At 57.9% G+C, this 24,533-nt stretch overlaps 3 protein-coding genes across 6 annotated transcripts in view; 2 read left to right on the forward strand and 1 right to left on the reverse strand.

Annotated features, from left to right (window-relative positions):
- Nucleotides 4,252-10,436, forward strand: PHF13 (PHD finger protein 13). Its single transcript, XM_021095267.1, is given in 5 exon segments — nt 4,252-4,624; nt 7,035-7,080; nt 7,083-7,135; nt 9,018-9,552; nt 9,933-10,436. Coding segments are annotated over 5 exon segments (900 nt in total). The 5' UTR covers nt 4,252-4,585; the 3' UTR covers nt 10,160-10,436.
- Nucleotides 10,564-21,692, forward strand: THAP3 (THAP domain containing 3). Of its 3 annotated transcripts, none has more exons than XM_021095268.1 (5): nt 10,564-10,694; nt 16,450-16,642; nt 19,589-19,648; nt 19,880-19,984; nt 20,083-20,755. In XM_021095268.1, exons 1-5 carry the CDS (start codon nt 10,591-10,593, stop codon nt 20,347-20,349), a joined length of 729 nt encoding a protein of 242 aa, XP_020950927.1. In that variant the 5' UTR covers nt 10,564-10,590; the 3' UTR covers nt 20,350-20,755. The 3 variants fall into 3 exon arrangements, with proteins under 3 accessions (XP_020950927.1, XP_013844212.1, XP_020950928.1); XM_013988758.2 differs by lacking the exon at nt 10,564-10,694 and adding an exon at nt 13,556-13,709 and having other exon boundaries at nt 20,083-21,692; XM_021095269.1 differs by lacking the exon at nt 10,564-10,694 and adding an exon at nt 13,726-14,149.
- The window catches only part of DNAJC11 (DnaJ heat shock protein family (Hsp40) member C11), a 66,593-nt gene continuing 63,717 nt past the window's right edge, over nt 21,658-24,533 (reverse strand). Inside the window, exons 12-16 of one of the 2 annotated variants that reach the window (XM_021095266.1) lie at nt 24,305-24,374; nt 23,824-23,881; nt 23,608-23,750; nt 22,777-22,906; nt 21,658-22,213 (exon numbers count right to left, since the gene is read on the reverse strand). In XM_021095266.1, the coding sequence (XP_020950925.1) occupies nt 22,188-22,213; nt 22,777-22,906; nt 23,608-23,750; nt 23,824-23,881; nt 24,305-24,374 (427 nt within the window). In that variant the 3' untranslated portion in view covers nt 21,658-22,187. Of the gene's footprint in view, nt 22,214-22,776; nt 23,882-24,304; nt 24,375-24,533 lie in introns of both variants that reach the window. The other variant, XR_002344878.1, reaches the window with a different exon arrangement.

The following is a 24,533-nucleotide window of genomic DNA, read 5'->3' on the forward strand; positions in this document are numbered from 1 at the left end:
ACAACTATGGAAGACAGTATGGAGGCACCTCGGAAAACTAAATATAGAACGACCATATGACCCAGCAATCCCACTCCTGGGCATCTATCCAGCAAAACGTTCCTTGAAAAAGACACTTGCACCCGTATGTTCATTGCTGCACTATTCACAATAGCCAAGACATGGAAACAACCTAAATGTCCATCAACAGATGAATGCATTAAGAAGATGTGGTACATATACACAATGGAATACTACTCAGCCATGAAAAAGAACAAAATAATGCCATTTGCAGCAACATGGATGGAACTAGACTTTCATACTGAGTGAAGTACGTCAGAAAGAGAAAGACAAATACCATATGATATCACATCTGGACTCTGATATATGGCACAAATGAACCTTTCCATAGAAAAGCAAAGCATGGACATGGAAAATAGACCTGTGTTTGCCCAGAGGGAGGGGGAGGGTGTGGGAGGGACTGGGAATTTGGGGTTAATTGATGCAAACTCTTGCCTTTGGTATGTACAAGCAATGGGATCCTGCCATATAGCACTGGGAACTATGTCTGGTCACTTGTGATGGAGCATGACAATGTGAGAAGAAAGAACGTATGTGTGACTGGGTCACCTTGCTGTACAATAGAAAATTGACAGAACACTGTAAATCAGCAATAATGGAAAAAATAAAACATTATTAAAAAAACCCCTACAGTTTACTAAGTACTCAAACAACTACTGGAAGAGTTCCTGCTGTGACACAGCAGGTTAAGGATCCAGTGTTGCAGCAGCTGGGGCTCGCGTTGGATCTCTGGCCTGGGAATGTCCATATGCTACAAGTGCAACTAAACAAAAAAAGGAAATAACTATTGTATATCTTTTCTAAGCAAGAGTTACCACTGTCTTGTGACACAATCCAAGTTTGGAATTATCTTTTCTTAGTGTGACTGAGTGGTCCAATACAGGTCTCTGAATTATAGGCGCTCTGTTGTCAGTATTATTACGAAAAAATTCTTCTTCCTCTTCTTCTTTTTTTTTTTTTTTTGTTTTTTTAGGGCCACACCTGAGGCACATGTAAGTTCCCAGGCTAGAGGGTCGAATCACAGCTGTAGCTGCTGGCCTACACCACAGCCAACACCAGATCCTCGACCCACTAAGTGAGCTCAGGGGTCAACCCTGTGTCCTCCTGGATACTAGACAGATTTGTTTCTGCTGAGCCACGACAGCAACTCCATGAACAAGTTCTTTATTTCAGTTTCTTAATGGGGGGGATTTAATGTTTATTTTTTAATTAATTTATTTTTTTGTCTTTTTGCCTTTTCTAGGGCTGCTCCCACAGCACATGGAGGTTCCCAGGCTAGGAGTCTAATCGGAGCTGTAGATGCCGGCCTCCAGCACAGCCACAGCAACGCAGGATCTGAGCCGAGTCTGCAACCTACACCACAGCTCACAGCAACACCGGGTCCTTAACCCACTGAGCAAGGCCGGGGATCGAATCTGCATCCTCATGGTTCCTGGTCAGATTCGTTAACCACTGAGCCACGACAGGAACTTCCTTAATGTTTATGATGTGAAAAATTATACTATAGGGAATAATGATCAGTTTTTTTTTTTTTTTTTTTTGTCTTTTCTGGGGCCACACCCTTGGCATATGGAAGTTCCCAGGCTAGGGGTCTAATCAGAGCTGTAGCCACCGGCCTACACCAGAGCTGCAGCAATGCTCCATCCGAGCCGCGTCTGCAACCTACACCACAGCTCATGGCAATGCCGGATCGTTAACCCACTGAGCAAGGGCAGGGATCAAACCTGCAACCTCATGGTTCCTAGTCGGATTCGTTAACCACTGCGCCACAATGGGAACTCCCTCTTTCGCATTCTTTTCCATCACGGTCTATCCCAGTTCCCTGCGCTGTATAGCAGCACCTTATTTATCCATTCTCAATGTAATAGTCTGCCTCTATTAACCCCAAGCTCCCAGTCCACCCCAGTCCCTTCCCTCTCTCCCTTGGCGACCGACCACAAGTCTGTTCTGTTTGTTTCTGTTTTGTAGATAGGTTTATTTGTGTCGTGTTTTAGGTTGCACATATAAGTGGTATCATATGGTATTTTTCTGACTTACTTAGTGTGACAATCTCTAGTCACATTCACATTGCTGCAAATAGCATGACTTTTAGTTTTTTTTTTATGGCCGAATAGTATTCCAGTGTATACATTAACCACATCTTCTTTAGGCATTCATCTGTTGATGGACATTTAGGTTGTTTCCATGTCCTGGCTATTGTGAATAGTGCTGCTATGAAAATAGGGGTACATGATTCTTTTTAGGGCCACACCCGAGGTATATGGAGGTTCCCAGGCTAGGGGTCGAATCGGGAGCTGTAGCCGCTGGCCGACGCCATACCCACAGCAACACCAGATCCAAGCTGTGCCTTCGACCTACAACACAGCTCACAGCAGCACCGGGTCCTTAACCGAGGTCAGGTATTAAACCTGTATGCTCATGGATGTTAGTCAGATTCGTTTCTGCTGTGCCATGACAGTAACTCCCACATGTACCTTTTTGAATTACAGTTTTGTCCAGGTATATTCCCAGCAATGGGATTGCTGGATCATAAGGTAATTCTATGCTTAGTTGAAATAGTATTTTATTTCTGCTTTTTAGGGCCGCACTAACGGCACATGGAAGTTCCTAGGCGAGGGGTCACATCCTAGTTAAAGCTGCTGGCCTACACCACAGCCACAGGAACTTGGGATTTGAGCTGCATCTGTGACCTGCACCACAGATCATGGCAATGCTGGATCCTTAACCCACTGAGCGAGGCCAGGGATCGAGCCCGCATCCTCACGGATGTTAGTCTGGCTCGTTACCACTGAGCCACCATCAGAACTTCCAAAATAACTTTTAAAAAGTAGCAAGGGTAAACTACTATTATGGGGCAAGCTAAACAATTTATAGCTCAAGTAATTGAGGCTTGGAGACGTATTTCTAAGATAAATCCAGTCTCTTAACTACGAAATGTTTCCATCAGAATTCTCTTAACCAACCAATCAGCAAGAGTCAACCAATGGAGCAGTCACTCCCTTGGGAATTATCCGCAGCTTTTAGGGGTTCTTCCAATCAGTGTTCTGATTTAGCACAGGATGACTTGAATTTAAAAATTTATGTCATTTCTCTTTAACAGTTGTCTTTGAAACTACCAAATACGTTATCGAATCATTTGCAGTTTGTATTTTTTTTCTTTTAAATGGTTATGAAAAACATTCAAGCACCTCAGGCCTCCGCACGGTCACTTTATCAAAACAGTTTAATTTTCAACTAAGTGTTCAGAGTCTATCAATCTTCAACACCAAAGTCGTAAAATACTCCAGCGTCCAGCATTTAAACACGGCCAACTCCTCAATTAAATATCAATTAAAAAAAGTCAACGTCAATACCAAATATCTCTATCAGGTTTTCGCCTCCCTCCCAATGTCGTAAACCTGTGAGGAATCTATTCGGGAACGAATTCAAGGTAAAGTGAGAAAACGAGCGGTCCCAAGGTTAGGCAAGAAGAAAAAAAAAAGGAATTTAAAGCCAACATCTTCCCAAACACTGGTAGTACCGGCATAGTTTTTGAAAAATGCGGTGGTAATCCGACCACCCGAGGTGCTTCCTACGGGGAGTCAGGCAGTCCGACCCCCGCTCGGCCTCGGTCCGGCCGTCCCCGACCCCCGGGCGAGCTGGAACCGGCCAGAAACCCGCAGCCGCCAAAACAAGTTCGCTCAGCGGACCTGAGGCGCGGGGGGGGGGGGGGGCGGCAACGACGTCAGCACCCCCCGCCCCCGCCCGGACGCGGTGACCCCAGCCCCACAAAGGGGCACAGACCCCGAGTCCCAAAGGAAAAGAGAGGGGGCGCTAGCCGCTGCCGCCCATCGCGACCGAGGCCGTCAGCGCCGCCCCCACCCGCCGCGGCGACCCCTGACCTCCCTCGCCCCCGCAGAGACCGAGGCGCTGTCTCTCGCGCCACCCCTCCCCCATCGCCGAGCCGGCGCGAGCCCCCGCACCTCCCCCGTTCCGGCGGCCTCAGGTCCCGGAGCCACCGCCTCCGTAGACCGGGCAGTTGCCCCAGAGCTCTGTGGGGATTGGAGTCCTCGAGGTGGCCTTTGTGTGCCTCAGCCGTGGGGCTGGAAACTACGAATCCCACAATGCCCCGCGCCCGCCCCCGCGCCCCGCCCCCTCGCCGTCGGCTTTCCGTACGCCTCTAGACTACATTTCCCGAAAGGCCTCGCGGCTCTCCCGCCCTCCCTCCCGAGACACGAGCCGAACTGGGCGTCAGGTCGGGGAGCCGGTCGGGTTCCCGCTCGCCGCCGCCGCCGCCGCCGCCCCCCGCAGCGACTCTCCCGCCTCTCCAGTCGCGTTGGTCGTGGGGAGCTGCATCAACAACTCTGCTCGGCTGTGGAGCCGCCTGCCCGAGAGCACAGTGACTGGGACGCGACACGCCGAGCCCCCCATCATCTCTAGTCAGGGCGACCCCTCCCGGGTCCGCCCTCGCCCTGCGCGGCCCCCGCGACTCGGCGCCCGCATCCCGGCCCCTGCACTCCCGCGGCCGCCGCCCCCCACCCTGAACATGGACTCCGACTCCTGCGCCGCCGCTTTCCACCCGGAGGTGAGTGAGAGCTGCGTCTGGGCAGCCCCCGACCACCCTCACCCCGTCTTGTGCTCTCGGAGCCGGACCCTCGCCGGCCGAGCGCCTCTCTCCCCTCCCCCAGCTATCCCTCGTCTCCCCCCACCCCGGGCGCCCAACCCCGCCCCCCACTCGGGCCCGCGCCCGCTCTTCCCCGCCGGTCTTCTCCTCGGCGTCCCTTCCGCGGGCGTCCGCGTCCTCTCGGCGCCCCTTCCCCCGATGTACCGTGCCCACTCCTCCCCGGCCTCGCGTAGCCCGGGGACCTGTCGGCGCCCCCGGCCCCTCCCTGCCGGCCTGGCTTACCCCTTCCCCGCCCCCGGGGACTCGGCCCGAGACCCCGCAGCTCCGCGCTCCCGCTTCTCGGAGGAATCCCCCACCCCCTCCCGCAGGGGCTCGCGGCCCCCCTCAGACGGGGACTCTGCTCCCCGCGCCCCCGCCTTCTCCCCTAATCCCCCGGGCCTTGTGGCCCGCGCCCCGCCCCCTAACTCCCGTTCGGCCTCCGCCCCCTCCGGCCGGGGAGGTGTGGGGGGGAGTACTCGTCCTTCGGGGTCCCCACCCTTGCGGGGGCCCGAGCGGTGCTCCCACCCCCGGCGCGCTCGCCTCCCCCTCCGGGGCCCCCGCCCCCGGGCTCTGCTCGCCCCGCCCCGGCTCCCCCTCCTTCCGGGGATCGGCCCTCGGTTCTCCCGGCCAGAGCCCCCCCCTCCTCCGGCGCCCCCGCCGCGGTCCCCTCCCCCTCCCGAGGCCCGCCGAGTCCGGGGTGCGGGTCCGGCAGCAGGCGGGTGGGGGAGGGGAGGCGGCGCCGGGCGCGCTCTCCCGCGGCGCTGCCGCCTCGGGGGCTCGCGGGCCTGCCCGCCTGGGTCCCCGAATCCTGGCCGGCTCTGCGCGGCCCCTTCCCCCCTGGCTGGGCCCCGCACCTTCCGGGGCCGAGTGTCAGCGGGGGGCGGCTTCCGCGGGAGGGCGGGGAAGGGGCCGCACCGCCATCTGCTTTTCCTAAAGGCGGCGGGGCGCGGGCGGCGGGCGCGGTGGGGGCGGCGCGGGTTCCCCGCCCTGGGCCCGAGGGCGCCGCCGCCTTGCACTCTTGGTCTGGGCTGCTGATCCACTTATATACGTTCCCCGCCGAAATAAAAGTTCTCCCCGAGAGTTTGAGGGCCGCAGTCCTCCCACCCACCCGGCGGGAGGGAGGGCGGCCACTTCTTCCCGGGCGTGGGGGCAGGATCTCCTCGGCGCAGGAAGCAAGGGGTACCGCGCGGAGTCTGGCGCGCCGCTGACCTGCCCCCCCCCCCCCCCCGCCCCAGGGTCCGGGCGGCCGAGCGGGTGGTGGGAAGAAGGTGGTTTGCTACCACCGAGGGGAGAAAGTAAGTGGAGCCCTTGGAAGGAGACCTGCGGGCCGCGCTGCTCTCTGGGCACTCGGTGCTGCGGCGGGGCCGGGTGGGGCGGGCCCAGGAGCCCACCCCCCTCACTTCCTCCCCTGCCTGCACCCTGGTGGGGAGTGGGCCCCTAGGTTCTGGACCTTAGGTTAGCGCCTGAGGGTGGGGTTGGAATGGGTGATAAAATGATTAAAGAAAATCTCAGTGAATTCGCTGGGCGCATGAACCGTAGCGAGGCACAGTTGTTTTGTTTAGTAGCAAATCAGAGCTTTTTCTCCTTGAGCTCATCTCTTCTTCAGGAGAGAATCCGCTCTTGTTGAGGGATTTCTGGATTTGATGGGGACGGGACACGCAAGCCAAAACTTAAGAGTGTTTCATTTTCAGCGTGCAAGTGATATTAGCGGGATTGTTTCTGGTTTAGTGTCTGAGTTGGGGATATTTAGGTGCCTGGCCTCCGGATGTTGGAGCCGCGGAGGGACCAGCACGAAATGTCTCCTTTGCAGGAGAGGGTCCTTAGGAGCAGGGGGCCCTCAGGCAGCCCTGCCTGGGGAGGGGTCACGTGAGATTCCGCTCCAGGGTCTCAGGCCCGAGTTCTGAAGGTTACATCCTTGAGTTTTGAAGTCTCTCACAATGCTTTAGTTACAGCTGCAGCAGGAGTTTGTTTTCAAAATGGAAAATTTGTGGCAAAAAAGTAGTTGTAGGGTTCTTGATAGGCCTGTAGAAACTAATAGATAATGTCAGAAAATGCCCTGTGAGTACCGAGAAAAAGACTTTTGTTTCTTAAGCTTTTATCTCCTAACCAGTTTCCCAGTATTCTTGGCATAACATCTTAATACCCCCTTTCAGCCTTCTGAAAACTTATTTCTTGATCCTTACTTATCTTGTTTGAGAGTGTTCGTTTGTAAATCTGGCGGTGTGTTTTTGAGTGGCTGGCCCTGAAAGCCCCCGCTTGCTTAGTTTTGTTTCTGCCCACCCTCCTCCGAGTTTCTCCTTTCAAACGTGCCCCTCTTCTCCCCTGTTCCCAGGAGTACTCCCCCGGCTGCAAGAGGCGCAGGACCGTGGAGGATTTCAACAATTCTGCACCTTTGTCTTGGCCTATGCGGGCTACATCCCTTACCCTAAGGAGGTAACGTTCAGCACGTGGGAGAGCTTGCTGGCAGCAAAACCAGAGCTTTTGACAAGGCGGTGGGTCTGGAGGGGTTTCCTGGAGGGGGGACTTCAGCCAGTAATGGGCCAGAAATCTTTCCTTATTATCATAGACCAGCCTGGGAAGTGGTTCCTAAAACTGATGGAATATGCAGACTTGTCCAGAAACGAGTTGATCAACTTTCAGAGTTTGCTTTTGCACATAATGTATCTGATACCTACCTGCTCCTGATGGCTAGTACTTGCTCATGGAGTGTGTGTTACTGCGGCCAGGCACGGGTTCTGGCCAGGTCATGGTTGTGTTATGAGGTACAAGCTGTTATCTGTCTCCGTTGTAAAGATGAGCAACACTGGGGCCTGGGGAGGGAACGCTTTCTTTACACTGGTCACAGGTGAAGCAGGAGAGCCTGAGGTTCACCAGATCAGGTGGTCGGGCCCAGTCCACCCTGCCCTGCCTGGTGGGTGGCATCCTGGTCACTTTGCCCACCACATTACAGATCTTAGGGACTTGTGGTCAAAATCCCATGTAAATTACAGCTTTCTTTATTCTCGGGGAGAAATAGGCAAAACCATGGACTAGGGCTGCTACGGTGCTCCAACTTCAGGGCCTCATTCATTCCTAAGGAGAGAGGAATCCAGCATTGCTAGGGCAAATCCCAGCGTTTGCTTTTGTTTCCATGTTTGCTTCGTGCCACGCAGAATGTTGACACTATTGGGCACTCCCTTTGTGGTGCAGTGGAAACAAATCCAACCGATATCCACGAGGATGCAGGTTCGATCCCTGGCCTCGCTCAGTGGGTAGGGGATCCGGCGTTGCCATGAGCTGGTGGTGTAGGTCGCAGACAAGGCTCCGGTCTGGTGTTGCTGTGGCTGTGGTGTAGGCTGGCAGCTGTAGCTCCAATTTGACCCCTAGCCTGGGAACTTCCATATTTCTTGGGTGTGGCCCTGAAAAGGCAGAAAAAAAAAAAGCATGTTGCCACTATTTGCAAGTTAAATGCTTGAATGCTCAGAAGGAAGCCTAGAGTGGAAGTCACTGCTTTGGGGCAGTGATTTATGCCTTCGGAGTAATTACCTACTTAGATTTTGCAATATTTTGGGATATGTCCAGTTTTTGAGAAGAGCGTCAGGAATGTCTCACCATTAATTTACCATCACTTGATTAAAAAACTACATCCTGGAGTTCCCGTCGTGGCGCAGTGGTTAACGAATCCGACTAGGAACCATGAGGTTGCGGGTTCGGTCCCTGCCCTTGCTCAGTGGGTTAACGATCCGGCGTTGCCGTGAGCTGTGGTGTAGGTTGCAGACGCGGCTCGGATCCCGAGTTGCTGTGGCTCTGGCGTAGGCAGGTGGCTACAGCTCCGATTCAACCCCTAGCCTGGGAATCTCCATATGCCGAGGGAGCGGCCCAAGAAATAACAACAACAACAACAAAAAGACAAAAGACAAAAAAAAAAACACAAACAAAAAAAAACAACTACATCCTTTGGGAGAATAAAAGGCAGGTAGGTGGTGCCAGCTGTCAGGGAAGAGAAGCAAGCGGAGGGCGTCTCCAGCATGCCCCTCCCAGATGTGTATTCAGCATCTACCAGGTTCCCAGCTCAAGCACGAGTGAGGGTTTAGCAGGGGCTGGAGGTTCCTCCTCTTGGGTTTACATTCTGTCTGGAGGGTCACACCCAAGTACTGGTGACACCAGTGAGTGACTAATGCTGGTGAGAGCTGCGTGCTCTGGGCTTTGTGCTTCCCACACCTGTGGGCCTGACCTGGCTGGGAGGCCCTGGGGAAGACCTGCCCGGGGCCAGCCCTGGGTACAGGGGGCCGTTTGGAATAACCAGAAGCTGCCCCCTTTGTCTCCGTCCTTTCAGGAACTCCCTTTGAGGAGTAGCCCCAGCCCTGCCAACAGTACCGCTGGTACCATCGACAGCGACGGCTGGGATGCTGGTTTTGCTGACATCTCGTCCACGGTGCCCTTGCCCGTGTCTGACCGCTGCTTTGGCCACCTGCAGCCTACTCTCCTGCAGCGAGCCAAGCCCAGTAACTTCCTGCTGGACAGAAAGAAGACCGACAAGCTGAAGAAGAAGAAGAAGAGGAAGCGCCGGGACAGCGACGCGCCCGGGAAGGAGGGCTACATGGGGGGCCTGCTGCAGCTGGAAGCCGCCGACCCCTACGCAGAGACCCCCACAAGCCCCACCCTGCAGGATAGCCCCCAGGCCCCCGGCGACCCCTGCTCGGGCTGGGACTCTGACACGCCTTCCAGTGGATCTTGTGCCGCGGTGTCCCCCGACCAGGTCAAAGAAATAAAAACTGAAGGCAAACGGACTATCGTCCGGCAGGGCAAGCAGGTGGTGTTCCGGGACGAGGACAGCACCGGCAACGACGAGGACATAATGGTGGATTCAGGTGCGCTGGCCCCGAAGGACTGCGGGCCCCGGGCTGGTGGTCAGAGAGCGGGTGGGGAGAGGGGTCTCGGAGCAGCTTGGGTCAGGGAGGAAGGTGCAGGAAGGTGGACCTGAGATGTTTAGGAAGCGGTTACCAGGAAGCTGAGATTCCAGAACAGGCTGCAAAAGGCAAAGACTCCCGAACGCAGAGCTCGTAAGCCAGCACCTCACCCAGGCACCGCCCGCTCTGGTGCCCTGCGTTGTGCTCTCCTTTGCTCTGTCCCACTGGAGAGTGGCTTTAGAGAGGGGTGGGGGGGGGGGGAGGGGGCCCCCGAGCGGTGGGGGGGGCGATGGGGAGGGTGGGGGGAAGTTCTCTCCTCTGAGGGCTCTCTCTCCTCTCAGATGATGACTCCTGGGACCTCGTCACCTGCTTCTGCATGAAGCCGTTTGCTGGCCGCCCCATGATAGAGTGTAACGAGTGCCACACCTGGATCCACCTGTCCTGTGCCAAAATCCGCAAGTCCAATGTTCCCGAAGTGTTCGTCTGCCAAAAGTGCCGGGACTCCAAGTTCGACATCCGCCGTTCCAACCGCTCCCGGATGGGCTCCCGGAAGCTGTTCCTGGACTGACTGGGGAGAGCGAGGAGACGGTGGGCGAGGAGTCGGGAGGGACGGGGGGCCTCTGGCCCCCTCTTAGTGGAGCACAGAACTCTGAGCTCTGGTGCGGGCAGACCCCTGCCATTCAGGTGCCTAAGCGGATGGACTGGCTGTCCAAGGTAGAAACTGTACATACAGCCAGTGACTGAATAAACCCTCGTTGGCCGAGCTGCTGCTGCGGCGCTGTGTCCTCCGCGTGGAGGCGGACTGCACGCCTGCAAGCGGCCGGCTTGGTCCAGCTGAAGCAGAGGGTACGTGGTAGTTGTAAGTTCTTGCTGTCGTTGTAAACAAGCTCCCGCCGAAGGGAACGCCTGCTGGCTGTCATCCTGCTTCCGCCGTGTCGGGGAGGGCGGTCGGCGTCCCCGGCCTGTGGACGAACAGCCCCGCGTGTGAGCTTCTTCGCGATGTCAGTCTTTTGCCATAAGTGTCTACAACAACCATCGGAGCTGCCCCTACCTTCCTGGTCCGCCCTCTCCCCTGCCTGGGGGGCCGCCCGGGGGCCTAGCTGGTGAGCCCTGTGTTTTTTCTGTTTGTTAAAAGGGACACTGCAGCCGTTTCTCTCTGGAAAGGGGGTCAGTTGGGGTTCAAGGTGGCCCATGTTCATAACTCAGTTTCCTGTTTTGCACGATGTAAAAAAACTGTCTTTTTGCACGAAATAGCCCAAAGTATTGGCAGACTTCTGCCCGGGTTCCCTTTCTCTCCAGTTGGCTTTTGAGGGCCTGGGGGTGGCCCAGGAAGCAGATTTCAAGCAGCGGCACTTGGATTCTCTCCCGGCCTCTCCCTCTCACGTTATTCTAGTAGCGCCCTTAAGGGTTAGGCAGTCACGGGGCCAAGTTCCGCTGCCTAGTGGGGTCAGGGAGTGTCGGAGGAAGGCCTCCCGTGGGTTGTTAGTAGTGTGCCCCTCACACAGGCTGGCCTGCTGGTTCCACGGGGCAAGGTAGGACCTTTGAAGCCTTTTTTTTTTTTTTTTTTGGTTTGAATTGGTGAGTGAGTGAGACGTAACACTGGCCTCTAGGAAGGTACCATTGAGCTGGGTGGAGTTCCTTCGAGCTAAAGTGGGACCCTGGCCTGGGGGAGACCCCTCTGCGGGCCCGCTCTGGAGAAGCTGGGGGGTTGCAGGCCCTGCTCTGCTCGAGGGCGGCGTCGCGGGGACACTGGTGGTTCCGGGGCGCCAGGGAGAGGGAGGGCTCGAGCTTTCTCCAAAATTGATGTTTTTTAGCAGTTCAAATGCTTGTTCTCAGAAATGTTTTTTTTGTAAATTGATGGGTGTGTTTTGCCTAAACATTGTTCCTTATGAAGCATGAAAAGGGAAGGGTGCCCAACTCAGTCCTATTTATGTAGAGCAGGATGGACCCTCGGCCTCCCTGCTGGGGCCTCTCCCCGGGGACCTTGTGTGGGGCTGCGGGGGGACTTGGTCCACGTCCCCTCACTGAAGCATCCAGGGGGTTGAACTTTCATTGGCTAATCAGAGCCTATATCTTGTCCTAGTGTGTTTCATGCTTGACCAGCCAACTGCCTTTTTGTTTTATTTTTTAATTCTGTTGCTTATATTAACACAAACCTAGAGAGGAATAGTTTCTGAGACCCATTTTATTGTGAACATCCCCAAGGGAGACGTTCTGCTGTAGAGAAAAATAGTAAGAAGCTGGCTTAGAAACAACCTTTTCCCCAGACGACTGTCTGGCTCTGACCAGGGCAAACCTCCAGGCAAAGTTGGAGAGGCATTTGCCAAAGATCTGCCCGTGACGTTGCCTGTCCAGTGTCTTTACTATGATAGTAGCCAAAGCTGCAAAGTGTTTCTCTCTTAAATGAAAACTCCACCAAGTTTTAAAAGTGCATTTAAAAACAGGCGTAATTTTTAGAGTGGTACTGCCAACCCTGGCAACTGCCATGTTGCTTTTAGAAGGTTCAATTCCTGGTGGTGCCTCTGGAAGGCGTTTGAGATTCATCTCGATTTGTTTCCTTCGTTTCCTCTTTGTTCTTGCAACAGATTTCTCCCCGTGGGTGGTGTCTGAGAGGTTCAGGATACCTTGGTTTTTGTGTTAGATTGAGCTGGGCAGCTGCAATCAGCTTTATGCAAATGAGACACGGCCCATCTAGGGGTTCCTGGTTGGTGGCTGATGGAGTGAGGGGAGGGAAAGGTGTCACCCCAAAAGCCCCTCCCATTGGCTTTGGCCAGGCCAGACACTTAACATCGTTTACATGGTTCTGTGTAATTATAAAGTTTATGTGTATAAAGCGAAGCTGTTTCTGTGAAACTGTATATTTTGTAAATAAATATATTGCTACTTTGAGGTTCATGTCTGTAGCTTCAGGTGTCTGTGTTGTGTGGAAGGACCCTTGTGCTTCTGCTCCCATCATCACCTCTCCCAAACCATGGCTACATGAAGACTTGGGAAGTTAGAATTTGGTTTAGCAGGATGAAAACTGCCGCAGCCCTTATTCTGCTTTTCTCGTACATTCTCCAGAAGTAAACCGCAATATGAATAGACATCAATAGCTTTCACATCCATTTGTGCATTAGGGAGTGGTTAACCTGCCCTGGAAAAGCTGCAGCCGCCTCTGAGGTTCTGATGGCTCTGGCATCTCCCTGGGGTGCTCATTCTGCCTTTACCCTTGGGGGTCCCCAGTGGCTGAGCCTGTTCTATCAATCAGCTGTGTCTGCCTTAACTAGTCTGGGACCAGCTAGTGGTCAACTTGTACCTCTCTTGTGACATTGGAACAGCCCAAATCCATGAATCAACACCTTGGAGTTTCTGTTGTGGCTCAGGGGGTTAAGGACCCAACGCTTTCTGGGTGAGGATGCGGTTTCTATCCCTGCCCTGGCACAGTGGGTTAAGGAGCTGGCGTTGCTGTAAGTTGCGGCATAGGTTGCAGATGCAGTTCGGAACCGGTGTTACCATGCCTGGGCCAGGTGCAGCTCCCATCTGACTCCTGGCCCAGGAACTTCCATAAGCTGCCGGTGTGGCCACGGAAAGAAAAAAGAGAACACGCCTCCTCCCCTCCCCCGCTTAAAAATACTGGGCTAGGTGGGCCTTGAGCCTTCCCCAGTTTCCGCTTGTCCAAGGCTGTGGGTGGGTGTGAATTTTGGAGGTTTCAAGGCAAAGAGGTGAGAGTGACCGGCGTCAGCAAGATGGGGTGACACTTGGACCGGCTGGCCCAGTGGAGGGTGTCGGGCTTGAGTTGAGCCCAGGATCACCCCTTGATTCGGCTCGGGGCACGGAGCAGAGGCAGGCCCGCCTTCACCTACCAGCCACCCACCAGGACCCTCCTCTCCTACGGGCTTCCGCAGGACCCTCCTCTCCTACGGGCCCCGCCCCGTCCAGGCCCTGCCGCGCCAGGTAGCCCCGCCCCCGCCGCCCGCCCCGCCCCACGCGGTGGCCCCGCCGCGCCCCGCAGGCCCCGCCGCCGCCATCTTTGTTGGGGGCAGCAGGGCCGGGCGTCTGGAGATGCCGAAGTCGTGCGCTGCCCGGCAGTGTTGCAACCGCTACAGCAGTCGCAGGAAGCAGCTCACCTTCCACCGGTGAGGGGCGGGGACTCCGGGGGACTCCGGGACTCGCCTCGCCCGGGCCGCCCGGCCGCGGCCCCCGCCGGAGCCCCAGGCCTGGAGCGCCGGGGCCCTGCCGGGCCACCAGGGAGGCCCGAGGGCGTGCGGCCGAGCCCTTCGCGCAGCGGTGGCGGCCCCGGGACCAGGAGGTCCCGGGCCAGGAAGTCTGGCACCGCCTCGGCCGCCGGGGCGCGCGGGGAGGCGGTCTGAGAGGCTGGGGCACCTGCCCAAGGGCGCGCCGCCTCCCGCCGGTCGGGGGAGCCCGGGGCTGGGGGTGCCGCCCCGCCCAGCGCCCCCGCAGTTGGGCGTGCGTCCCCTCCGCGGCCCGGCGGTTTTCTCTCATTCTCAGATGCAGCCCGGAACGTGGTAGGGGTGCAGTGTTGGCTGCATGAATGAGAGATGCCGATGTCTCTCAGGTGTGCGGTGCGCGGGGCGCTCGCCTCTCCTGGCCTCTGGTCGGGAGGGAAGGGTAGGGTGGAGGAAGGAGCACTTTCCGGGGGGTGGGGGCGCGGGGCCGGGACGCGCGGCCTTTCCCGGACCCCGGGAGGATGGCGGGGCTTTGGAGTCTGTCCCTTTGCGGGTGCCAGGCCCGCCGCGGGAACGCGGCCCCCCCCCCCCCGATCAGGTGCTGCACGCCTTCTTCAAGGTTCCAGCCCCGGCCCCTTCCCCTGCCCCGTTCAGAGCGGGAGTCCACGGGGCTGCCGCGCTCCTCGTCTCCTCTTTCCTCCTGTTAGCGTTTGCTGTTTCAAGGCGAGGATATAACACGCATACAGAAAAGTGCACCGGCCCTAAGCACGTAGCGCAACCGGCTTAACAAAGTGAGCCCCCTGCGGCTGCCCTGAGCTGGGCTTCGCAGCCCCACCCCCTCCAGCCCTTCGCTCTCCCGCCCCCTCAGGGGTGAGGCTCTGCTGCCTGTGTCCCAGGGGCCTGCTTTGGCCTGCTGGGAACCTCACCGGAGTGGAATACCAGGCTGCACTTTCTCTTGCTCAGGGTTGTACTTGAGGGTCACCCGCAGCGGCTCGTCCTTTTCATTGCTGCGCGGTGTTCCTGGAGTGTATTTTCCAGGGTTAACTGTCCTGCAGCTGAAGGGCCTTTGGTCCCTGTGATTTTTTGGCCATTATGAGCACATGGCTCTGGGCACTTTTGCTGGGACTTGTCTCCCAGCTCTTGTGTGTGTGGGTGTCAGGTGTGTCCCTGGGGGTGGCGTTGCCTGGGGTCTCTCTCCCATTCCTGTCACTCTTGTCCCCACCCCTCCCACAAAAGCGCTCTAAGTCCCCCGTGGCCCTTATGGTGCTCAGTGCAGTGGTCCATCTTCATCTGAATGGACCTCTGCAGCCTCTGACGTGACTGACCGCTGACTGCTTGAGATCCTCTCCCTTTGGCTTCTAGGACACCTCTCAGCTGCTTTGTTTGTCACAGGGTCCCTTCTCAGTCTGGCTGGATTGTCCTCATTTCAGCACTTGATGGAGCGCTTCAGGGCCAGAGCTTGCCTCTGGTTCGTCCCTGTCCCTACTCGCTTCCTAGGGCACCCATCTCACCTGGACTTACTGCTCTGCCACCCTCTACCCGGGGACTGCCACAGCGATACCCCCAGGCACGCATGCTACCTTATCACTCACCTTCAGCACTTGGATATCTAAAAGTCACCTTGGGGAGTTCCCTTGTGGCTTAGTGGGTTAAGGACCCAGCATTGTCACTGCAGTGGCTCAGGTCACTGCTGTGCTACAGGGTTTTTTTTTTTTTTTTTTTGTCTTTTTTACCATTTCTTGGGCCGCTCCCGCGGCATATGGAAGTTCCCAGGCTAGGGGTCTAATCGGAGCTGTAGCTGCCAGCCTACGCCAGAGCCACAGCAACGCAGGATTCGAGCCGCATCTGCGACCTACACCACAACTCACGGCAACGCCGGAACGTTAACCCACTGAGCAAGGGCAGGGATCGAACCTGCAATCTCATGGTTCCTAGTTGGCTTTGTTAACCACTGCACCACGGAGGGAACTCCTCACCTTAGGTTTAATATCTAAAATATAAAACCAAGCTTCTAACCCCCCCAAAGCTCCCCTCCGCCTAATCTTAGTAAGTGAAATTCCTTCCTTCTCTGTTTCACGGCCCACGGGCAAACCTTATTACATGACTTTGAAAATAGATCCCAGGTCTGCCTGCTCCTGCTGATGCCCTGATCCCAGCCACCAGGTGCCTGGGTGGCTGCAGCAGCCAGGGTGGACTCAGTCTGTCACCCTCTGCCAGAGCCTCCGGGAACCCCCTTCTGCTCCAGGCCCAAGTCCTCGAGTCCTCCTCTTGCTCTGTCTCAGCCACACCTGCCCCTGACTGCTCCTCACACACGCAGGCGCGTCTCATACCCGCACAGCTCGCTGTCCCAGTTCTTGCAGCTCTCCCTGCTCCCGTGTCACCTCTCAGGTGGTCGTCCCTGACCACTTACAGCAGCACAGTCTGTGTTTGCTGTATTGCCTGTCCCCCTGTTCTAGAAAGTAGCGTCATGGCCACGCCCCCAGGGAACGGACGGCCAGGCAAATGCGGCTCCAGAACATGGCTCTTTGGCCACGTTCATGGTCTCAGGCTTCCTGCTACAGATGCTGTACCTGCCGTTACAGAAGCTTCCTGAATGGATGGGGTTTAGAGGATGGGGCTACCCCATTTCCCAGGCTGTGGTGCTGCCTTCAGCCTCTCGAACCCCTGTCACGTCTTCGCTGTGCCCCAGGTTCCCGTTCAGCCGCCCAGAGCTGCTAAAGGAATGGGTGCTGAACATCGGCCGAGGCGACTTCGAGCCCAAGCAGCACACGGTCATCTGCTCGGAGCACTTCCGCCCCGAGTGCTTCAGCGCCTTTGGGAACCGCAAGAACCTGAAGCACAACGCGGTGCCCACGGAGTTCACCTTCCAGGGGCCCCCGCAGGTGCGCCCGGTGGGGGGTGGGCGTGCGGGTCCGGGGCGGGGACAGCAGCCCGGGAAGTCCTGTCAGTCCTTGAGGGAATCCACAGCTTAAAGCTGCTTTCTTTATTTCTGGTTCATTTTGTGTATCTTTTTGATTGGTTGGTTGGGTTTTGGCTGTATCTGTGGATGTGGAAGTGCCCGGGCCAGTGATGGAACCCGTGCCACAGCAGTGACGTGAACCACAGCAGTGACAATACTGGATCCTGAACCCTGTTGAGCCACCAGGGAACACCAACGCTGCTTTAAAAATAAACCACAGTCTATCAACTATACTTTAACATGACCTAAAAAAAAGAATGGGGAGTTCCTGTCGTGGTGCAGTGGTTAACGAATCCGACTAGGAACCATGTGGGTTCGGTCCCTGCCCTTGCTCAGTGGGTTAACGATCTGGCGTTGCCGTGAACTGTGGTGTAGGTTGCAGATGCGGCTCGGATCCAGCGTTGCTGTGGCCCTGGTGTAGGTCAGCGGCTTCAGCTCCAATTAGACCCCTAGCCTGGGAACCTCCATATGCCGCGGGAGCAGCCCAAGAAATGGCAAAAAGACAAAAAAAAAAAAAAAAAAAAGAATGTACACCCCCCAGGTTTCCTTGTGTCTCGTCAGTGCAAAGACGACAGAGATAGTCCTGATGTAAGTCCTGATGAATCTACTCGAGTATATAATTTAATGCGATGAAAAATCAAAATGTAAACTTTATTTTTATTTTTTTTGACTTTTGTCTTTTTAGGCCCGCACCTGCAGACCCAGGCCAGGGGTCCAATCGAAGCTGCAGCTGCTGGCCTACACCATAGCCACAGCCACACAGGATCCACGCCATGTCTGCGACCTACACCACAGCAATGCAGGATCCTTAACCCACTGAGTGAGGCCAGGAATCAAACCTGCAACCTCATGGTTCCTAGTCAGGTTCATTAACCACTGAGCTACTACAGGAACTCCCCCAAATGTAAACTTTAAAAAAAAAAAAAAAAAAAAAAATCACTGCGTAGGAATGGTGGTTTAGTGGATTAAGGACCCAATGTTGTCTCTGAGGATGTGGGTTTGACCCCTGACCTGAGTCAGTGGGTTAAGGATCCAGCATTGATGCAAGCTGTGGAGTAGGTTACAGATGCAGCTTGGATCCCGTGTGGCTGTGGCTGTGGTGTAGGCTGGCAACTGTAGCTCCGATTTGACTTCTAGCCCAGAACTTCCATAGGCCGCAGGTGCGGCCGTAAAAAGAAAGATAAATCACACTTGGGGAGTTCCTTGGTGGTCTGGTGGTTAGGACTCGGTGCTGTCACTGCTGCGGCCCTGGTTCAGGGTGCGCCAAGAGCTTGGTCCTTGCTGCGTTTCACTGTTGGGGCCTCCCCTGGGCTCGAGGGTGGCAAGACCTTCTGGGCTGTGCTGCGTTCAGACCTTGTCCTCTTGCTCAGCCTGGGCTCAGAGCACGTGGCGCCAAGGTCCTCCTGTGGCTGCTCTGTCCTGGGCGCAGGAGGATGGCACAGGCAGAGTGCTGGGGGGTGGCGGGGGCTTGGCAGGCGTGGGGATTTGGGTCCCCTCAGCAGCAGCAGCAGCAGCAGCAGCTCAGGCTGGCTGGAGGGCGCAGGGCCAGTTGGTGACAGGCTGGGACAGGTGGTGGGTTTTTGGGTGAGGCCGGTGGGGAGGGACGCAGCTTTGGAAGCCTCCGCCTGGCCGGAAGCTGGTTTGGAGGCCGCTGCAGCCTTGCAGGTAGGGGCAGTCACGGTGTTTTGAGCCGAAGGTGGGCACCGTGATGAGAGGGGGACTTGGGACTGACTTTGCGGTCCTGGTGGGCCAGAGGGAGGTGGTCTGGGAGAGCAGAGCCCTGAGTCCTGAGTTTGGCTTCCCAGTGGGACACTGAGGCGGATCTGGCTCAGGAGAGGCCTGAGCAGATCAGGGTGGGCCAAGCGGGCGCCTGAGCCTGTGGCAGGGGAGCGGTAGGAGCAGCAGGTGGCCTGCAGCCCGGGTGCTGCTTTGATTTCATTGGGAGTGAGGGGAGGGAGCCGCTGGAAGCCCTGAGTTCAGGGTGTGGGGAGAGGCCTCTGCCTCCCGAGCTCAGGCTCCTCACCACCACCCTTCCGCCCCACCCCGGGGACCCACCTGGCTCCACTGCTTTAGTCCCAGTGCCCAGAATGTTGCCTGGCACAAAGTAGGTACTTAACTGCCACAGCAACTTGGGATCCGAGCCGTGTCTGCAGAGGACACCTCAGCTCATGGCAATGTGGGATCCTTAACCCACTGAGTGAGGCTAGGGATCGAACCCGCAACCTCATGGATACTAGGTGGGTTCGTTTCCGCCCAGCCATACCGGGAATTCTGCTTAATATGCTTCTAAGTACACAGCCCAGGTTGCTGACAGTGGGCACCAGGCTGCACTGCAGGGTGTGTAACCTACTCTGAAACTTTGTCCCCTGATTAGCCCCCCATGCCCCGTTCAGTGCATGTCTGTTCACGGGCTGGTTACTGTGACACGATTGTGGGAGAGATGACAGGCTAACCCCTGGGGGGCATTTGCCATCCTGCCTCTCAGTGCTCCTGGTGCAGGGGAGCTGTTGGTTCTGGCCGCAGGGGCCCCAGCTCTGCACTGTGGTGGCCTGGGGGCTGTAGGCTCCGAGCTGGGTGTTCCCCACCGCGTGGCTGCCACTTTGAGTCACCCACTGTGTGCCTTGAAGAGTGCCAGGCCCTGGGGCAACGCATACGTGTACGGGGTAGATGGGTGAAGCCAGGGGCTCCACCTGAGCCAGGAGCCCCACCTGAGCCAGGAGCGTCTTTGGAGAAGGGCAGCGGGTGGTGGGGAGCGGAGCTGGGCTGGGTTTGAGCATCATGGGGCTGAGCGTGGGGCCCTCGGGGAGCAGGTCTCCGGCTCGGACCCAAGCCTGGGTGCTGGTCTGCAGCTGTGCTGTGTCTCTTGCAGCTGGTGCGGGAGACGGCTGACCCTGATGGCCAGATCGGGGCCGCCTCTGAGAAGGGAGAGGTGAGTCTGCCCGGCCGCCTGCTCTGCTCTCCTCTCGAGCTGGGGTCTAATCCTCTGCCTCCCGGGCCTTCCTCCTGGTCACGACGTGGGGCCACAAGTCGCGGCCCCCAGGCACCACCCCCCCCCCCCCCCGGCAGAGAGAGGGGATCGCTGGCTGGCGGGAGGGACAGGCAACAGCTGGGGGAGGATCCGGTGTCCCAGCCTCAGCCTCTTCGGCCCTGTGGCTCCTAGGTCCACCCTGAGACGGGGCCCAGCGAGTGTGGCCCGGGGAGGAAGAGGGACACAGCACTCGAGGTGCGGCAGCCGCCCCCGGACGCCGGGGGCCCCCGAGCACAGGTGAGGCGACAGCTGATGTCTGGGCCTGAGGGGCTTTGCGCTGTCAGGAGAGCCTGGGGTGGGGGCGGGGGCGCCGCTTCTCTCACCTCTGTCCCCAGGGCCAGCCTGGCAGAACGGGAGCCGTGGCCAAGGCCCCGGGGCAGCCGGCCAGCCCCCCGGGGGCCGGAAGACCGCCGTCCACGCAGCCACCGGACCACAGCTACGCTCTTCTGGACTTGGACGCCTTAAAAAAGAAACTCTTCCTGACTCTGCGGGAGAACGAGAGGCTCCGCAGGCGCTTGCGGGCCCAGAGGCTGGTGATGCGGAGGATGGCCAGCCACCTCCAAGCCTGCCGGGCCGGGTCGCGGCCAGAGCAGCAGAGCTGAGCCTGACAGCCGGGCTTCCTCCCCGGAGCCCCTGGCCCTGGCGTCGCCAAGAGCCCAGAGCTGCGGCCGCGGGTGAAGGTCAGCGGCATCGGGCATGGAGGGGGCAGGGCCGGGAGCAGACCCCCAGGGTCCCCGCTGTCCCCCAACACAAGCTGGGCCAGCGTCTGGGGAACACCCCAAGCCACACGGGCAGGTGCTCCCAAGAGGGGTAGCGGGTGTGGGGTGGCCGGTGGGGGCGCCGGCCGACTCTGGGGCAGCTGAGCCGTCCCCTCTGTCGCCTGGACAGCCCGCTGGCGCTCTGGGGCCGACACTGGCTTCTGTTCTAAGGAGCAGCCCCGGCTGGCCAGGGTCGCGCCCACGGCGTAATAAAGCATCTTCCTAGGCCGTGCGTGTGTAGACAAGTGCACCCTGATTCGCATTCTCTCTCTCCTGCTGAAGGGCCAGTAGGCCCCGACCACCATCGACTCCCAAAAAAGTGACCTCACTTAAAAAAGGAGCAGGAATGCCAGCCTCGGAGACATCCTATCTCTGGAGTCCCCGTTTCAGGCAAACGTCTGACAAAACCAAACTGCAGCTTCAGGTTAAGCCTCGTGGTTTAAAATGCGGTTTAAACAGGAAGAAGACGGGCAGGATGAGGCCTGGGGGTGGGGGCCACCCTCACTCGGCTCCCTCCTCAGACGCACAGATGTGCGGACACACTGGCTTTCGGGAAGGTTTCTTGTGGCCTCTGTACAGCCCGCTTCAGACAAAGTGCCGAGCTGGAGCTGGAGCCGGAGCGGCGCAGGGACTGAGGCCACGGCCGAGGGCAGGCCTGGCCACGCACAGCTTCCTGCATTTCCATTCAGAGCCGCAGCTCGGAGGAAGCCGCCTAGAAGTGGAGAGAACATTCCCACAGGACCGAACTGGCTGAGAAAGGGGCCGAAGGAAGGGGTTGTGACGGATTCCTCTGGGCCCGGGGTCAGGAGTGAGGCCTCTGCCCCTCAGGAAGCCGCCGACCAGTTCACACCAGGCTCTCCAGGAGCAGCCTGGCTCCTGAACTAGTCTGCAACCCAGAGAGGCAAGTGGGGAAAGGGGTTCCTGGGAGCAGACCCCCAGAGAGGGGCCATGCCTTCTCCGAACCCCCTCGTCCCCCCAGCTCCAGCGTGGGCTCGGGCAGGCTGGGCTGAGGCACGCGCGGGGCTCCTGGGACGCAGTGGCCTGGGACAAGGGGGCCCTGGGACCGGGAGTTACTCCGTCCCAAGCCAGGTGCCCCTGGGATGACTCGAGACGTTCTGAGAGGGGCGAAAGAGAGACTCGTGTTCAGAATCATTTGTTCTCAGATAAAAAGCAGATTTATAAACCCACGCAATCCTCTAGTGACATTTCAGCAGGAAAAGGTGGTTCTCTGGACGCAGACGGGACAGAGGCTCACTTGATCTGGAGACCCGCTCGCTCTGCCCGGGGGAACTGCCCCTCCTTCCATCCGATTGCCGAGCTCAGTGTGGGTTTTAGGAAAAGTAGTTCACAGTCCTGTGCGTGGGGGGAGGAAGTTCATAAATACCTACGGCGGCCCGAGGGCTGCTGGGTGGCGCAGCCGGCGCCTGAGCTCAGGGGCCTGGGGAGGCCCCTGCCTGCGGGGACTCGATCCTTGGGAAGAGCGGCGGCTCGGGTCCCAGCTTGGCCCCCGGGGAGGCGGTGCCCGTGACCGTGCCCCTTCACGTGACCCATCCGGCACCACCCTCCAACGGAGACACGAAATAAACACGCCTCAGGTCTGGGTATTTTCCCTGCTTCCAAATTTGTAGATTCCCAGGAAATGATTTTTTGCAGCCTCCTTTTAATCCGGTTTCTCAAGCCCTTTATCCATCAGTATCAATCCTGTGAGCTGTAAAAGAGGCAAAGGCAAGGTCTAAACGCGCTGTCTAAAGGCACCTGTTTCAGCGTTCCCGCAGAGGCTCAGTGGAAGCGAACCCGACTAGGATCCACGAGGACGCAGGGTCGATCCCTGGCCTTGCTCAGTGGGTTAAGGATCCAGAATTGCTGTGGCTGTGGTGTAGGCTGGCAGCTACAGCTCCGATTCAACCCCTAGCCTGGGAACCCCCATATGCAGAGGGTGTGGCCCTGAAAGACAAAAAAACAAATGAACAAAAAACAACACCCAACAACTAAAAGGCAACTGTTTCCACGCCTTCTTTCCACTTAGGAGGTTCGGCCACTGCCAGATGGCTGAGCCAGAGTCACCTTGGTTCCCGAACACAGGACAGCAGCTGAGTCTGCCTCTACCAGGCACCCAAGCTGCAGTTTCCAAGCAGAGAGCTCCCACCCTCAGGGCATTGCCTCCTGGCTCAGAGCAAGTTGGGAGCCCAAGCCCACGGCTCCGGGCCCCCCGGGGGAAGCTGGCTGTCTCCCACCCCGAAGGCCCTGGAGCCGCCAGGGGCAGCTACTCACACTGCTTTGGTATCCTGAGCGCCTCGCTGTCCAGCGCCATCACCTGATGCAGGACGCCTCGGAACTGGTAGAGCACTTTCAGGTTCTTCTCTTCCCCCACACACGGGTCATAGAACCCAGGCAGCCCCGCCTGTAAGAGACAGATGCGCACTGGGGACGGAAAGCCCGCAGCGCTGCCGTCTGCTGCCACCTGGAGGTGCAGCAGGGAAGGGCCCGGACTTGCCCTCAGGAGCTCCCTGCAAAGCGCGCCCGCTTGGGGGCTAGAGGAAAACAAAGGAGCATTTCAGAAAGGTGCCTAGAGTCCTAGGCTTCCCTCTCAAAACTGGCCCCTTGGGGGTAGTTCCCTTGTGGCTCAGTGGCTTAAGGACCTTGCACCATCACTGCAGTGGCTTGGGTTGCTGCTGTGGGTGCAGGTTTGATCCCTGGCCTGGCCATTTCCATGGGCGTTGCTAAAAACAAAACCAAACCAAACCGGGCCCCTTCTGCCACACTATCCGCAGCTCCATCGTCACCGAAGCCCCACTAAGGGGGAGGAAGCTGGAGCCTGCTCAGGGAACCCGAAGTTCTTTGGCCCAAGCTCCTCTGCACTTTATTTTCTGGCTGTGACGTGCAGCGGTCTGATGTGGGATCTTGGTTCCCAGAAGAGGTTTTGAACTTGGGCCACAGCAGTGAAAGCCCCAGCCCAGCAGGGACCGCCCCTCCCCCGCACTTCAATTCTCCTCCGTCTCTCCCTGCTGGGCTCCAGGGGTCTCAACCGTCTGGGGAGTCGAGGGGAGCAGGCTGAGCCCCGCGCAGGCAGCGAGCAGGTTCTGTCTGCAGCGGGCGCCGCACCTTGGAGGCCTCGGTGAGGATGAGCTTGGAGTCCCTGACCAGGCACTGCAGGGGCACGGTCACGTCGATGGCCTTGACCCTCTCGTGCCTCTTGCTCCTGTCGCTGACGAACTTGCCGTACCAGGCGTTGACAATGATGAGCCCTGCAGACAGGCGTGGTCAGGGCGGGGGCCCCTGGCATCCCCCACCCCAGAGAGGCCCTGCCATCCACCTCACCCATTCTGGACTCTTCGGCCTCGATTATTCTTCGGACCGATTCCTGCATCAGTCGGACCTGCGAAGGGCGAGGACAGTGCCATCAGGGCCTCTCGGGGCTCCGCCTTTGGTCAGAGCCGTGGCCAAGAGCCCGCGTCCCCACCTGCCAGGAACCCTGCCGAGACCCCAGCCATTGGGGATCTCCGGTCACGTCACAACTCACTCGGGGGGAAGAGGGGACAGTACCCGCTGCTTTTACTCAAGGACCCTGTTTCGACTTTGGAGGGTGACGGTACCTGCTCCCGGGACAGGGATCACTGGGCCCAGGACGCAGCCAAGGCAATGAAAAGACCAAATGACCCGTGAACTCTGGGGAAGAGCCCGAGCCCCGAGGCCCTGGTTTAAGCAGCGGGGACAGGAAAAGAGGGGCTCACGCTGTGGTCCAGGCTGCAGGACAGGCAGGACTGCCCAACTCCCGGAGCCCAGCGGCCGCGGCACTCACCGCAGCTTCTGCCTCCTGTTTCTTCTGCAGAATGTCGGTGGCTGTGCTTTCCCTCTGCTTTTCCAGCTCCCTAATTCGAGAGAAACACAGGGCACACGTGAGCGCGTTGCCAGCAGGGAGCAACAGAGCCCCGCGCTGGACCCGCGCCCAGCAAACAGCCTGTGATCCTATTGCGCTCCTAGTTCCAGAACTTTAGGCAACATTTCCAAGATGATCCCAAGCAAATCTT

This window comes from Sus scrofa, chromosome 6 (genome assembly GCF_000003025.6).
Source record: "Sus scrofa isolate TJ Tabasco breed Duroc chromosome 6, Sscrofa11.1, whole genome shotgun sequence".
NCBI classification, from domain to species: Eukaryota; Metazoa; Chordata; class Mammalia; order Artiodactyla; family Suidae; genus Sus; species Sus scrofa.

Coding starts and splice junctions, on each gene's coding strand:
- THAP3 (XM_021095268.1), top strand. CDS start 10,591: ATGTCAGTCTTTTGCCATAAGTGTCTACAACAACCATCGGAGCTGCCC. Junction 16,643..19,588: donor CCTTCCAGGGGCCCCCGCAG/GTGCGCCCGGTG, acceptor TGTCTCTTGCAG/CTGGTGCGGGAGACGGCTGA. Junction 19,649..19,879: donor CCGCCTCTGAGAAGGGAGAG/GTGAGTCTGCCC, acceptor TGTGGCTCCTAG/GTCCACCCTGAGACGGGGCC.